Source organism: Ranitomeya variabilis, chromosome 4, assembly GCF_051348905.1.
Source record: "Ranitomeya variabilis isolate aRanVar5 chromosome 4, aRanVar5.hap1, whole genome shotgun sequence".
Classification (NCBI taxonomy): Eukaryota; Metazoa; Chordata; class Amphibia; order Anura; family Dendrobatidae; genus Ranitomeya; species Ranitomeya variabilis.
Genome location: NC_135235.1, coordinates 270,611,373 through 270,626,219, shown reverse-complemented (window position 1 = coordinate 270,626,219; position 14,847 = coordinate 270,611,373). Strand labels below are relative to the sequence as shown.

General features: G+C 44.0%; 1 protein-coding gene across 1 annotated transcript in view; it reads left to right on the top strand.

Moving 5' to 3' along the window:
• Nucleotides 1-587: 587 nt before the first annotated feature.
• The window catches only part of TMPRSS13 (transmembrane serine protease 13), a 51,216-nt gene continuing 36,956 nt past the window's right edge, over nt 588-14,847 (top strand). The window contains exon 1 of the mRNA XM_077257447.1: nt 588-1,007. Within this exon, the coding sequence (XP_077113562.1) occupies nt 993-1,007 (15 nt within the window). The 5' untranslated portion in view covers nt 588-992. The remainder of the gene's footprint in view (nt 1,008-14,847) is intronic.

Sequence of the window (14,847 nt, the reverse complement as noted above, 5' to 3'; positions counted from 1 at the left end):
GAACCCGGATCGAAGCTTATGAAGTTCTTCCCATCATAAAAAGTCTTCACTTATCCAGCAGTCGGATGCCCAAAACCCCTGATAATGGGGCTCTGGAATGCCCATTTTCTATGGCCCTACCGGGGAGTTATGGACGACCATCTCACCTCCAGAGGCAAAGAAGCCACCACTCACTTCCAATGGTGCATTTTAGAGCCCCATGTGCTAGATCAGTGGGGTCACTGTGGTGGGTTGATGGAATCTTAGGTTTGGAACTTGTGTGGTTGTCCCCTGTAGTCATAGCCCACAAAGCCGTACTTGGCCAGACCTAATATATGAATTATTCACGATTCCAAGAAGGTGTTGACCATTTTGGCTCCTATTTACCGGTGTTGCCATGTAGCCTTATGAAAGTGATACATTGCACTTTCCTCTTGAATTGTGCCACTATGCTGGATGCCACCCACAGCTTACTTGTGAAGAAGTAGGAGCAGTGGAGCGATGACAGGACTCGGATGATGCCAGAGGCCGGTGTGACAGGTTGGGTGAGTTTGGGAGGGGATGAGGACAGGATTGAAATTACCTGGGAGGGAGGAGAGCTGGGATGCTTCTTGGGACAGGAAAAAAGGCAAAGCAATACAAGAGAAGAGGACTCCTTGTGCCCGGGACAGAGAAAGGGGGAGGAAGAAGAGGGTTGGCACCAACCGAAACACAAAGGAGACGCACTTTACCTCTGACCACAGAGGACATAAGTTAAAGCGTTACCTGGAGAAAAACAAATATCAGTGGTGTAACCTATTCCACGATTACTTACAAGTATCACCACCCTATAGCAAAGAAACGGAGATAAAACTGAGTCCATACGAGGCAACCAGAACCAGCGGCAGGCCAAGAAAGGAAACTAAAGAGGCCAAAAGTTTTACTTGAGTTTTCATTAACTCAGGTTTAATCCGAAACAGAGGAAAGACTGACATGAACCATCTTCTTCTCATCTGATCTTCTCGCCTTCATTAATGGACAACGCTCCAGTAAGTACTTGACTTTGCAACCAGACTCGATTCCTCCGCTGTAGGATGAACCCATTTCAGATATTCTTAGAACTTTGCATAATACTGTCGTTGTGTTTCTTATTATTACATTTGATTGTTTATTTAGTCAAGATAGAAAAAGTAGAGAAAAGCCAATGTAGATATTTTGTATTCCGTCCTTGTGTCCAGCCTTTAACCTCCATTACTATTATAGCCCGTGAAGATGTCCTCCACCAGTGTCTTCTTGGAGAAGCTGGCACTAATATTCCAATAAGAACCATATTTGTCCTTGTTGTTATCTGGGAGTTTCCGGAAAGTGTTTTGTTTCTACCTAGGTTTACTCTAAATAATACTTCCTGGCAGGAATACGTCAGCTCAAAATGGGCATCTCTGGGCAGACTTCGTGCTGGCCACGGTGCCTAGCAGGTCCCATACAAGGATCTCTATGGGGCTCCTGAAGAAGAAGTTGGATAACTTTGAGAAGCGTGGAGAATAAACCGTAAAGTCAACATGTCGGATCAGATCCGGAGAGACTGGAACATAGACAAAATCAGAACCAAAGTATAGTCAAGGGAAATTAGGCCATAATAAAATAAACATAGAGCGATTGAGGCTGGGCAGTTAAGTGGTCAATTTACTAGGGTATCTAGGGGTTAGATAGGTGAGGATCGCTGGGAGAATTTAAATAGACCACCCGTTGGCCCACCGAACCACTAGCTGATTGGTCCCGTAGAGATCGGTTGGTCAGCTGGACCATTAGTGATGCTGACAGCCCCATCATTCCTACTGGCTGGGTGTGATCAGGTTGGTCCTCACTGTTCTAGAGATTAAAGTATTAATAGAAGTTTTAAAACCAGATCTACCAATTTATGCTGGATCTGGGGCGCCCTGGGTTCAAATTGCCACCAAGGACAACATCTGCAAGTTGTTTGTTCTCTTTACACAAGATATCAATGGACTTCCTATGAAATTGACTGCAAAATTGTTCTAAATAGGGAAGAAAACCGTGATCTGCATGATGACTTGTATGAGTAAGTAACAATATGTCAGTGCATTATGAGGAATTGGTCATGAACAATACAGTATCTATGGAGCCTAGTCCTAGTGTGAAGGATTGGTTGAAGTGTAATTTCTATGACTATGATAAAGTCATGCAGAATAAACGGGGGCCAGAGATCTGCTCGATCCCCCATACAGAGACACACGTCTCCGTCTGGTCATTTTCAGTTGCCGGCAACACCTTATATATTAATTTGGAAATCACTGGGTTAACCGTGAAGGATCACTTTAAATCCTCCCTCAACACTATCACTTCATGCACTTCATTCTGAGCGGGTCTCATGGATTGTGGATAGTTCTCCTAGGCACTTCAACCATTGCAACTAATTTCAGGATATAAAGCTGATCATAGACAGTGTAACTACTCAATCAGGAAAAATAGGTAACACACAAAAAACTGCAGCTGACCCTGCCAATTCCTATACAGACTAGAGGTCCTGACCCCGCAGCCACTACTGGTACCTGCGTGAGCCAAGATAGCCATAACCACAGACTAGAAGATGGAAACTTGGACCTAAGCTGCCTGAAAGGCTGTCGAGCACTTCATGTTCCTCCTAAAGAACCTAAGTGCAGAGCAAAGAGTTAGTTACCTACAGAAGGGAAAAGAACATAAAAACGCAATGAGATTAACCCTAGCTGGTCTTATACTGACTGGCTTAGAATACAGCAGTATGGCTGAACATCAAAATGAGACTATCACCAGAAGGAAGAACCAGCAAGGGGAAAGTATATAAAGCCACACCCAAAAGGTGATAGGGCAGACAAATTAGTAAATTAAAATATGTTACCTTAAAAAGACTAAACACCCAGAGAAAAGGTGTATCTGCTGTGGCTCTATGGACAGAGAAGCTTACCACAAAGCACAGGTTCAAGGGTTCAAACACAGACTCATGACGTAGACTTTGTGATTGTCATTAATGACCAGACTCGGACAGGTGAATCCCCTGGTGGGTCCCCATGCAGGAGTAAGTCACCCATACACCAACCCGAGCAGTCATTGGCACAGTACACTTAATGCAATATGTAAAAACAAAAGAAGCATCTCTCATTTTCCAAACTGACCAGCAGAATCAAATTTGTTAAAAAGGGTCAGGAAATATTTCATGTGACTGAGCAGCTGACCCAAAGAATCAGTGTCACCGGTGGGCCATTGGGAGCTCAGTCTGGCGCTGATAACGAATAACATTTTTTCTTTACATAGTCCTAATAGTGACTTTATACAGAGGATTCTTAAAGTGCGTCTCGACTTTGCAGCTTTTTTAATATTTTGTATGTCAGAGCATGTAAGAGCAGTGTACAGACTCGATACAAAGTCTCTGGGCCTGCACTCTGCTCTGTGCACACGATGAGCTTAGTCAGGGGCCATCATTCTGGGCCAAGAACCCCGGTGATCTGCAGGATAAAATACAAAACGAAGTTCGAGCTGCAAAGTGTTGTTTTGCTGGTGGTTTATTTATGCAGCCACATGTTACTTTAAAGTCTTTAATGCTGCATACAAACTAATTTTGTGTTGTGTTTGGGCATTTTTGTTCTCGGATTGTAACATTTTCAGGAAATGCAAATTTTTGGGGTGTTTTTTTTACCTATAGGACCTAAATAATGTCAGAAAACAATGCACCTTAAAACTTGATGTTTTCTTTAAGCAGTAACACTAGGGTCCTGAAATTGAATCTGACCGAGGATAGCATGTACATAGAGTATGCATGTTCTTCTTCAGGATCAAGGGGACATATCACTTGGTGAAAAGTGCCAAGTTCTTCCTCGTACTATATTCCCACTGCTCCCCTGAGTGTGCAGTGTTGTTTTGTTTTTAAATGCCTTATGATTCCATAGATATGGGTCTTTTTATTTAGATGTAATTTTTATGCCCTGCAAGGGCGGTGCTTGCAGAGTAATCATGCAGAGCTGCATAAACAAACGCCCCAGAGGATCCTGTGAGCTCCACCCCCTTGGGAAAGACCATGAAAAATGGCAGTAAATAAAGAGGTTCATATCTCTGGAACCGTATGGCTCATTTAAAATAAAAAAAACAGAGTAAATAGGGGAATATATAAGGGAAATAAATGAATAATTAAATAAATAATGCTTCAAAAATTTATAATTTGGTGGTCTCATACAACCCAATGAAAGTATCATATTTTTGGAATGATTTTATCATGGCAATTAGACCTTACCAACAAGAGTCCTCATATTGTGGAGGAGGTGGGGAGATTCTCGATTTCTGGGGCAGCTGTTCCTCACTATAGAGCCTAGGGCTGATATATTCTATAGTGACTGTGGATAGTTTGTGCAGGGACATTGTATATGTTTCCATGCTGGCTGGCAACATTCCCCAAACTGTAACACAATATCACCCGCTATTCGCCCCGTTCCTTTGTTCTGTAAATCTAGTGTTTGCTTATAAAGAGAATCATCTTCCTGTGTCCCTGATATTACAGAGAGCAGGTTACACATCAGTAGGATGGCGGAGACGCCTAACCAGAATGATGTATCCCACCGGTGCTGACACAAGAACGATGAGAAGCGCAATCAAGATTTTATGCTAATTGTATTTTTTTTGAAATATTTGATAAATGTGTTTGTAATTTTCATATCACTATTATGTATATATTACAAAAAAGTCCTTGATATCACCTATTGTGAATGGTACATCCTGTGTAATCCACTGTATATAGAGGTGTTATCAGTCACTGTATCGGGGGAGGAGGTGAGCTGTGACATCACCTATTGTGAATGGTGGATCCTGTGTTACCTACTGAATATAGAGGTGTTATCAGTATTTTGTACAGGAGGAGGAGGTGAGCTGTGACATCACCTATTGTGAATGGTGGATCCTGTGTTATCTACTGTATATAGAGGTGTTATCAGTCATTGTACAGGAGGAGGAGGTGAGCTGTGACATAATCTATTGTGAATGGTGGATTCTGTGTTATCTACTGTATACAGAGGTGTTATCAGTCATTGTACAGGAGGAGGAGGTGAGCTGTGATATCACCTATTGTGTATGGTGGATCCTGTGTTATCTACTGTATATAGAGGTGTTATCAGTCATTGTACAGGAGGAGGTGAGCTGTGACATCACATATTGTGAATGATGGATCCTGTGTTATCTACTGTATATAGAGGTGTTATCAGTCATTTTACAGAAGGAGGAGGTGCGCTGTGATATCACCTATTGTGAATGGTGGATCCTGTGTTATCTACTGTATATAGAGGTGTTATCAGTCATTGTACAGGAGGAGGAGGTGAGCTGTGACATCAACTATTGTGAGTTGTGGATCCTGTGTTATCTACTGTACATAGAGGTGTTATCAGTCATTGTACAGGAGGAGGAGGAGGTGAGCTGTGACATCACCTATTGTGAATGTTGGATCCTGTGTTATCTACTGTATATAGAGGTGTTATCAGTCATTTTACAGTAGGAGGAGGTGAGCTGTGACATCACCTATTGTGAATGTTGGATCCTGTGTTATCTACTGTATATAGAGGTGTTATCAGTCATTGTACAGGAGGAGGAGGTGAGCTGTGACATCATCTATTGTAAATGGTGGATCCTGTGTTATCTACTGTATACAGAGGTGTTATCAGTCATTGTACAGGAGGAGGAGGTGAGCTGTGACATCATCTATTGTGAATGGTGGATCCTATGTTATCTACTGTATATAGAAGTGTTATCAGTCATTGTACAGGAGGAGGAAGTGAGCTGTGACATCACCTATTGTGAGTGGTGGATCCTGTGTTATCTCCTGTACATAGAGGTGTTATCAGTCATTGTACAGGAGGAGGAGGAGGTGAGCTGTGACATCACCTATTGTGAATGTTGGATCCTGTGTTATCTACTGTATATAGAGGTGTTATCAGTCATTTTACAGTAGGAGGAGGTGAGCTGTGACATCACCTATTGTGAATGGTGGATACTGTATTACATACTGTATATAGAGGTGTTATCAGTCATTGTGCAGGATGAGGAGGAGGTGAGCTGTGACATCACCTATTGTGAATGGTGGATCCTGTGTTATCTACTGTTTATAGAGGGGTTATCATTCATTGTACAGGAGGAGGAGGTGAGCTGTAACATCACCTATTGTCTTCTGTAGTGTCTAGAGTGTCTACTATGAAAACGACAAAAATTGTCCTTGTTTTTACATAGTTTGTGTTATGGAAGTTTGAATAAAAACATTGTCAAAAATTAAAAAAATACATTTAATGTAAAATCCTGATTTAAACAGCAGATCGTTTTCTGATGAGATATTCCCTTTAATTCAATGGGAGATATGTTGCTGCCAGACTCCATTACCCTGCAGTGAGTTATATCCCAGTAACACAGCGGTCTGCCAAATCCTGGGTAACCCGATCCTTCTCTTTTCCGAGGGCGACTGGACTCGACCACATTCATATTGGGTCATTATCAGAACCTGCAGATTTCACTTTTGTTCTGGATTTTACACTGTTACCAGTCACAGGTGATGGCCTGCGGTGTTTCTGGAGAACGTCCAAGGTGACAAATCTGTGGCAAAATAACAATGGAGACTTTGTTGCATTCATCTGGAGTTTGCGGAAATAAAACCTCAATTCATTTATAGAAGAATAGACGGAGGTTATTATGGTGGGTTTATTTGCTATTTAATGCAAGGAACAGGAGGAAGAGTGACAGCTACTCTGGGACAAACAGCGAAACTAATTGTTTTTTTTTTACTTAAAGGGGTTGTACCCTATAGGAAAGTACCAAACCAAAGTGCGCAACCTCTTTCGGCCAAGCGCCCCTGTGTTCTCTACGAGAAAGTCGCTCACTGGTACATCGGCTGGTGGCTGGGACAATGTGATCGGAAGTCTGAAATCAGACATGTTCCATCGATATCTTAGTAATTTAGCCGGGGCCCCCCATACTCATTACACCGTCAGCCAAACCGATCCACCAATTAGTCTAATGTGTATGGTGGCTTTACTCACCTTCCCCAGGTCCAACACTCAGTCTCCATCACGATTCCTGGCATCTGATATTGGCTCCAGCCTTGACGTGGCGTCAACAGAGGGGCAGCCAATCGCTAAGCTCAGCAGCTCTGCCCATGTAGACAAAGCACCCGTATCAGAGCAGCTGATTGGCTGCCACACTGTCGACATAACGTCAAGCAGTGGTGGAGACACAGCGATGGACCTGGGGAAGATGAGTAACAAACAGCCTGGGAATTGAGTGGTTTTCACAGAATTTGGTGCCAATCCTGCACCATCGCTGGTCTGAAATGTGTCAGTACTTTTCCAGAGATCTGACTGCTGCTTTTAAGTTTGGTTTGAAGGGAACCTGTCATCTAATGTATGCTGCATAAATCAGCAAGGTCTATTTTCTATTAAATGCTCAGAGAAGGTCTATTTAGAGCATCCAGACACAAGAGTAGCCCGGCACCACCACTAGATGGCTCTTCCCAGCGCTGTTTTAGGTGATTGACGGTTCTTTCCATATGTACCTATAAGGGAAAAACCTGTCAGTCATCTCAAGCAGCGCTAGGAAGAGTTGGCCGGTGAGAGGGCTGGGCTTGTCTCGTCTCTGGATTCTCCAGCTATACTTTCTGGTCTGGTCTTCATCTATCGTCCCCTACTGTCTCTTTAAAGTATTTCCTCGATGAACTGCTGGAACATTTCAGAGATTAATATGCCTGGTTACAAAGGATTTTGTCCCTTTTGTCGCTATAGTTGAAGCAGAACCGCACAGATCACACTACAGGCAGAACGCATTTGAGTATTTATTTTAATTGACAATCATTATATTGCAGGAGTGCTCCTTTAATTATAAGATGTGACATAAGGACCTTTTAATGGGTGAATATTATTTTTATACAGGAACTCAATGTACAGGTGCAGCATTGTGACTTTAAAAAACCCAGACACCAATGTATCTGTTGGAAAAGTGTAAATTGATAATAGCATTTCAAAGAGATAAGTTCGAGGATGATTAATTACATAAACATTCCCCCTATTATGATTCAGTCTACGTTGTTGCACCAAAAACCCAACTGGAAAAGTCCCAAAAATTACGGAGATTACCTGCACGCAGGTAAGTGTGTGATGTAAAGGCTCAGTACCTGGAGGGTCCCTTACTTAAAGTAGTTTTGCCAAAACTGCAAGTTATCTCCAGTCTGTAGGATGGTGGATCACATTGTGAATACTGGGGGTCCAACCTTCCGAGAATAGAGCTCTGAAAAGAAGGGTCTTGAATGGAGCTGGGTTGCACATTCTCAGCCTTAGCTCCATTCATTGTCTATGAGACTGCCGGAGAAAGTCAACTATCGTGCTCCAGTACTTCCTGTAAACAATGAACAGGGTGGAGGTCCAGTAAATGCTCCTTTTAAGATGGGAGAGATAGCAGTCACGTTCTTGGGATCACTAGATAACTGTTGGATAACTGTTGGACACCCAGTAATCAGAAAAGGGATATTTTGCCATTTTGGCAAAACTTTTTAATGAGTTTGACAAAGACAAAGTGGTTGAGCTCTGTGCCTCGACTCTGAAGTGCAACCTCCAATCTCTGTACCATCATTCTGTGCGTAACCACTAAGCTCTGTACCATCATTCTGTGCATAACCACCAAGCTCTGTACGATCATTCTGTGCGTAACCACCAACTTCTGTACCATCATTCTGTATGTAACCACCAAGCTCTGCACCATCATTCTGTGCGTAACCACAAAGCTCTGTACTATCATTCTGTGCATAACCACCAAGCTCTGTATCTTCATTCTGTGCGTAACCACCAAGCTCTGCACCATCATTCTGTGCGTAACTACCAAGCTCTGTACCATCGTTCTGTGCGTAACTACCAAGCTCTGTACCATCATTCTGTGTGTAACTACCAAGCTCTGTACCATCATTCTGTGTGTAACTACCAAGCTCTGTATCATCATTCTGTGTGTAACCACCAAGCTCTGTACCATCATTCTGTGTGTAACTACCAAGCTCTGTACCATCATTCTGTGCATAACTACCAAGCTCTGTACCATCATTCTGTGTGTAACCACCAAGCTCTGTACCATCATTCTGTGTGTAACTACCAAGCTCTGTACCATCATTCTGTGCATAACTACCAAGCTCTGTACCATCATTCTGTGTGTAACTACCAAGCTCTGTACCATCATTCTTTGCGTAACTACCAAGCTCTGTACCATCATTCTGTGCGTAACTACCAAGCTCTGTACCACCATTTTGTGCATAACCACCAAACTCTGAACCATCATTCTTTGCATAATTACCAAGCTCTTTACCATCATTCTGTGCGTAATCACCAAGCTCTGTGCCATCATTCTGTGCATAACTACCAAGCTCTGTACCATCATTCTGTTCGTGACTACCAAGCTCTGAACCATCATTCTGTGCGTAACCACCAAGCTCTGTACCATCATTCTGTGCATAACCATGAAGCTCTGTACCATCATTCTGTGTGTAACCACCAAGCTCTGTACCATCATTCTGTGCATAACCACAAAGCTCTGTACCATCATTCTGTGCGTAACCATGAAGCTCTGTAACATCATTCTGTGTGTAACTACCAAGCTCTGTACCATCATTCTGTGCATAACTACCAATCTCTGTACCATCATTCTGTGCGTAACTACCAAGCTCTGTACCATCATTCTGTGCGTAACCATGAAGCTCTGTACCATCATTCTGTGTGTAACTACCAAGCTCTGTACCATCATTCTGTGCATAACTACCAAGCTCTGTACCATCATTCTGTGCGTAACTACCAAGCTCTGTACTATCATTACTATCATTCTGTTTGTAACCACCAAGCTCTGTACTATCATTCTTTGCATAACCACCAAGCTCTGTACCATCATTCTGTGCGTACCTACCAAGCTCTGTACCATCATTCTGTGCATAACCACCAAGCTCTGTACCCTCATTCTGTGAGTAACCACCAAGCTCTGTACCATCATTCTGTGTGTAACTACCAAGCTCTGTACCATCATTCTGTGCGGAACTACCAACTCTGTACCATCATTCTGTGCGTAACCACCAAGCTCTGTACCATCATTCTTTGAGTAACCACCAAGCTCTGTACCATCATTCTGTGCGTAATGTTATGTTCCCAGTGGTAGAGGATCTCTGATATTCCGGCAAAATAGCAAAAACCAAAATACTGCTCTAGGGAGGTGGAAACTGGGCTAACCGCATACCTGATCCTAACAAACAGAACTAAAAGCAGCCGGTGAACGTGCCTACGTTGGTTCTAGACGTCTCGAGCCAGCCGGAGAACTGACTACCCCTAGAGGGAAAATAAGACCTCACTTGCCTCCAGAGAAATTGAACCCCAAAGAGATAGAAAGCCCCCAACAGATAATAACGGTGAGGCAAGAGGAAAACACAAACGTAGAGATGAACTAGATTCAGCAAAGTGAGGCCCACTAGTCTAGATAGGCAGAAAATAGATAGTGGACTATGCGGTCAGCAGAAAACCCTTCAAAAACATCCACGCTGAATATTCAAGAACCCCCACACCGACTGACGGTGCGGGGGGAGAATATCAGCCCCCTAGAGCTTCCAGCGAGCCAGAAAAACAAATGTAAGCAAGCTGGACAAAAATACTGGAAAATGCAAATGATCAAAAGTACAAAAACGGACTTAGCTTTTCTTGCATGAGACAGACTGAAAGGAATCCGGAGGAGACCATATAGGTCTGGATACAACGATGCCAGGCAAGAGACTGAGTCCAGAAGAGACTTAAATAGGGAACACCCGCTGCTTAACAATACAGCTGGAGCTCAGGCCTGCAACAAGACATGCCTAACACAATACCGTTAGTGACCACCAGAGGGAGCCCAGAAACACAGTTCACAACAGTACCCCCCCCTTGAGGAGGGGTCACCGAACCCTCACCAAGACCCCCAGGGCGATCAGGATGAGCAGCGTGAAAGGCATGAACCAAATCAGCCGCATGAACATCAGAGGCGACAACCCAGGAATTATCCTCCTGACCATAGCCTTTCCACTTAACTAAATACTGGAGTTTCCGTCTAGAGATACGAGAATCCAAAATCTTCTCCACCACGTACTCCAACTCGCCCTCAACCAAAACCGGGGCAGGAGGCTCAACAGCAGGAACCACAGGCACCACGTACCGCCGCAACAAGGACCTATGGAACACATTATGAATGGCGAATGACGCTGGAAGGTCCAAGCGGAAAGACACCGGGTTAAGGATTTCCAAAATCTTATAAGGACCGATAAAGCGAGGCTTGAACTTAGGAGAGGAGACCTTCAAAGGAACATGCCGAGAAGACAACGAAACCAAATCCCCAACACGAAGTCGGGGACCCACACCGCGGCGGCGGTTGGCAAAACGCTGGGCCTTGTCTTGTGACAATTTCAAATTGTCCACCACATGGTTCCAAATCCGCTGCAACCTATCCACCACAGAATCAACCAGGACAGTCAGAAGGTTCAACCTGGCCCGAGGAGAAACGAGGATGAAAACCAGAGTTGCAGAAAAAGGGCGAAACCAAAGTGGCAGAACTAGCCCGATTATTAAGGGCAAACTCGGCCAGTGGCAAAAAGGTAACCCAATCGTCCTGATCAGCAGAAACAAAACATCTCAAATAGGTCTCCAACGTTTGATTAGTTCGCTCGGTCTGGCCATTATTTTGAGGATGAAAAGCCGACGAAAAAGACAAATCAATACCCATCTTAGCACAAAAGGATCACCAGAATCTGGAAACAAACTGGGATCCTCTGTCAGACACAATATTCTCAGGGATGCCGTGCAACCGAACCACATTCTGATAGAACAAAGGAACCAAATCAGAGGAGGAAGGCAGCTTAGGCAAGGGCACCAAATGGACCATTTTAGAGAAACGGTCGCACACCACCCAGATGACAGACATCTTCCGAGATACCGGAAGATCCGAAATGAAATCCATGGAAATGTGCGTCCAAGGCCTCTTCGGGATAGGCAAGGGCAAAAGCAACCCACTGGCACAAGAACAACAAGGCTTAGCCCGAGCACAAATCCCACAGGACTGCACAAAGGAACGCACATCCCGCGACAAGGAAGGCCACCAAAAGGACCTAGCCACCAAATCTCTGGTACCGAAAATCCCAGGATGTCCCGCCAACACTGAAGAATGAACCTCAGAAATAACTCTGCTGGTCGATCTGTCAGGGACAAACAGTCTCTCCGGTGGGCAACGATCAGGTCTATCAGCCTGAAACCTCTGCAGCACTCGTCGCAAATCTGGGGAAATGGCAGACAAAATCACTCCCTCTCTGAGAATACCAGCCGGCTCCGAGACTCCCGGAGAGTCAGGCACAAAACTCCTAGAAAGTGCATCAGCCTTCACGTTTTTTGAACCAGGCAGGAACGAGACCACAAAGTCAAAACGGGAGAAAAACAACGACCAACGAGCCTGTCTAGGATTCAGGCGTTTGGCAGACTCGAGGTAAATTAGATTTTTATGATCAGTCAAGACCACCACACGATGTCTAGCTCCCTCGAGCCAATGACGCCACTCTTCAAATGCCCACTTCATAGCCAATAACTCCTGATTACCAACATCATAGTTCCGCTCAGCAGGCTAAAATTTTCTTGAAAAGAAGGCGCATGGCTTCATCACGGAGCCATCAGAACTTTTTTGCGACAAAACGGCCCCTGCACCAATCTCAGAAGCATCAACTTCCACCTGGAAGGGAAGAGAGACATCCGGCTGACACAAGACTGGCGCTGAAGTAAACCGACGCTTCAGCTCCCGAAAGGCCTCCACGGCCGCAGGAGACCAATTAGCAACATCAGAACCCTTCTTGGTCATATCCGTCAAAGGTTTAACCACGCTGGAAAAATTAGTGATAAAACGACGGTAAAAATTAGCAAAGCCCAAGAACTTCGGCAGGCTTTTAACAGATGTGGGCTGAGTCCAGTCATGAATGGCACGGACCTTGACTGGGTCCATCTCTACAGTTGAAGGGGAAAAAATAAAACCCAAAAAAGAAACCTTCTGTACCCCAAAGATACATTTTGAGCCCTTCACAAATAGAGCGTTTTCACGCAGAACCTGAAACACCATCCTGACCTGGTTCACATGGGACTCCCAATCATCAGAAAAAACCAAAATATCATCCAGATAAATAATCATAAATTTATCCAGATATTTCCGGAAGATGTCATGCATGAAGGACTGAAACACAGAAGGGGCATTAGATAGTCCAAAAGGCATCACCAGGTACTCAAAATGACCCTCGGGCGTATTAAATGCCGTTTTCTATTCATCTCCCTGCTTTATACGCACAAGGTTATACGCACCACGAAGATCTATCTTGGTGAACCAACTGGCACCCTTAATTCGAGCAAACAAATCAGACAACAATGGCAAAGGAAACTGAAATTTAACCGTGATCTTATTCAGAAGACGATAATCAATACAAGGTCTCAAAGACCCGTCTTTCTTGCCCACAAAAAAGAATCCTGCACCAAGGGGAGAAGAGGATGGGCGAATATGTCCCTTCTCCAAAGACTCCTTTATATAGCTCCGCATCGCGGCATGCTCTGGCACAGATAAATTAAAGAGTCGTCCCTTATGAAATTTACTACCAGGAATCAAATCTATAGCACAATCGCAGTCCCTATGAGGGGGAAGGGCACTGGAACTGGCCTCATTAAATACATCCTGAAAGTCTGACAAAAACTCAGGGATCTCAGAAGGAGTAGAAGAAGCAATAGACACCAATGGAGAATCGCCATGAATCCCCTGACACCCCCAACTGGACACAGTCATAGCTTTCCAATCTAAAACTGGATTATGGGCCTGTAACCATGGCAGACCCAAAACAACAACATCATGCATTTTATGCAGTACCAAAAAACGAATCACCTCCTGATGTACAGGAGTCATGCACATGGTCACTTGCGTCCAATACTGAGGTTTATTTTCTGCCAATGGCGTAGAATCAATTCCTCTAAGAGGAATAGGATTTTCCAAAGGCTCCAGGACAAAACCACAGCGCTTGGCAAACGACAAATCCATCAGACTTAAAGCAGCACCAGAATCCACAAAAGCCATAACTGAGTAAGAAGATAATGAACAAATTAAAGTCACAGACAGAATAAACTTAGGCTGAAAAGTACCGATAGCGACAGGATTAACAATTTTTTTTAAGCGTTTAGAGCATGCTGAGATAACATGTGTTGAATCACCACAGTAAAAACACAACCCATTTTGACGTCTATGATTTTGTCGCTCGGCTCTGGTCAGAATTCTGTCACATTGCATAGAATCAGGTGACCGTTCAGACAGCACCGCCAAAGGATTAACAGATTTGCGCTCCCGCAAACGTCGATCAATTTGAATGGCCAGAGCCATTGAATCATTCAGACCTGTAGGGATAGGAAACCCCACCATCACATCTTTAATGGCCTCAGAAAGACCATTTCTGAAATTTGCAGCCAGAGCACACTCATTCCATTGAGTAAGCACGGACCATTTCCGAAATTTCTGACAATACACCTCAGGTTCGTCCTGACCCTGAGAGATAGCCAGCAACATCTTTTCAGCCTGATTTTCAAGATTAGGCTCCTCATAAAGCAAGCCAAGTGCCAGAAAAAACGCATCAACATTTATCAATGCAGGATCTCCTGGCACCAGAGAGAAGGCCCAATCTTGAGGGTCGCCGCGCAAGAAGGAAATAACAATCTTAACTTGCTGAGCGGAATCACCAGAGGAACGAGGTTTCAGAGACAGAAACAATCTGCAATTATTCCTAAAATTCAGGAACTTAGATCTATCTCCAAAGAACGGTTCAGG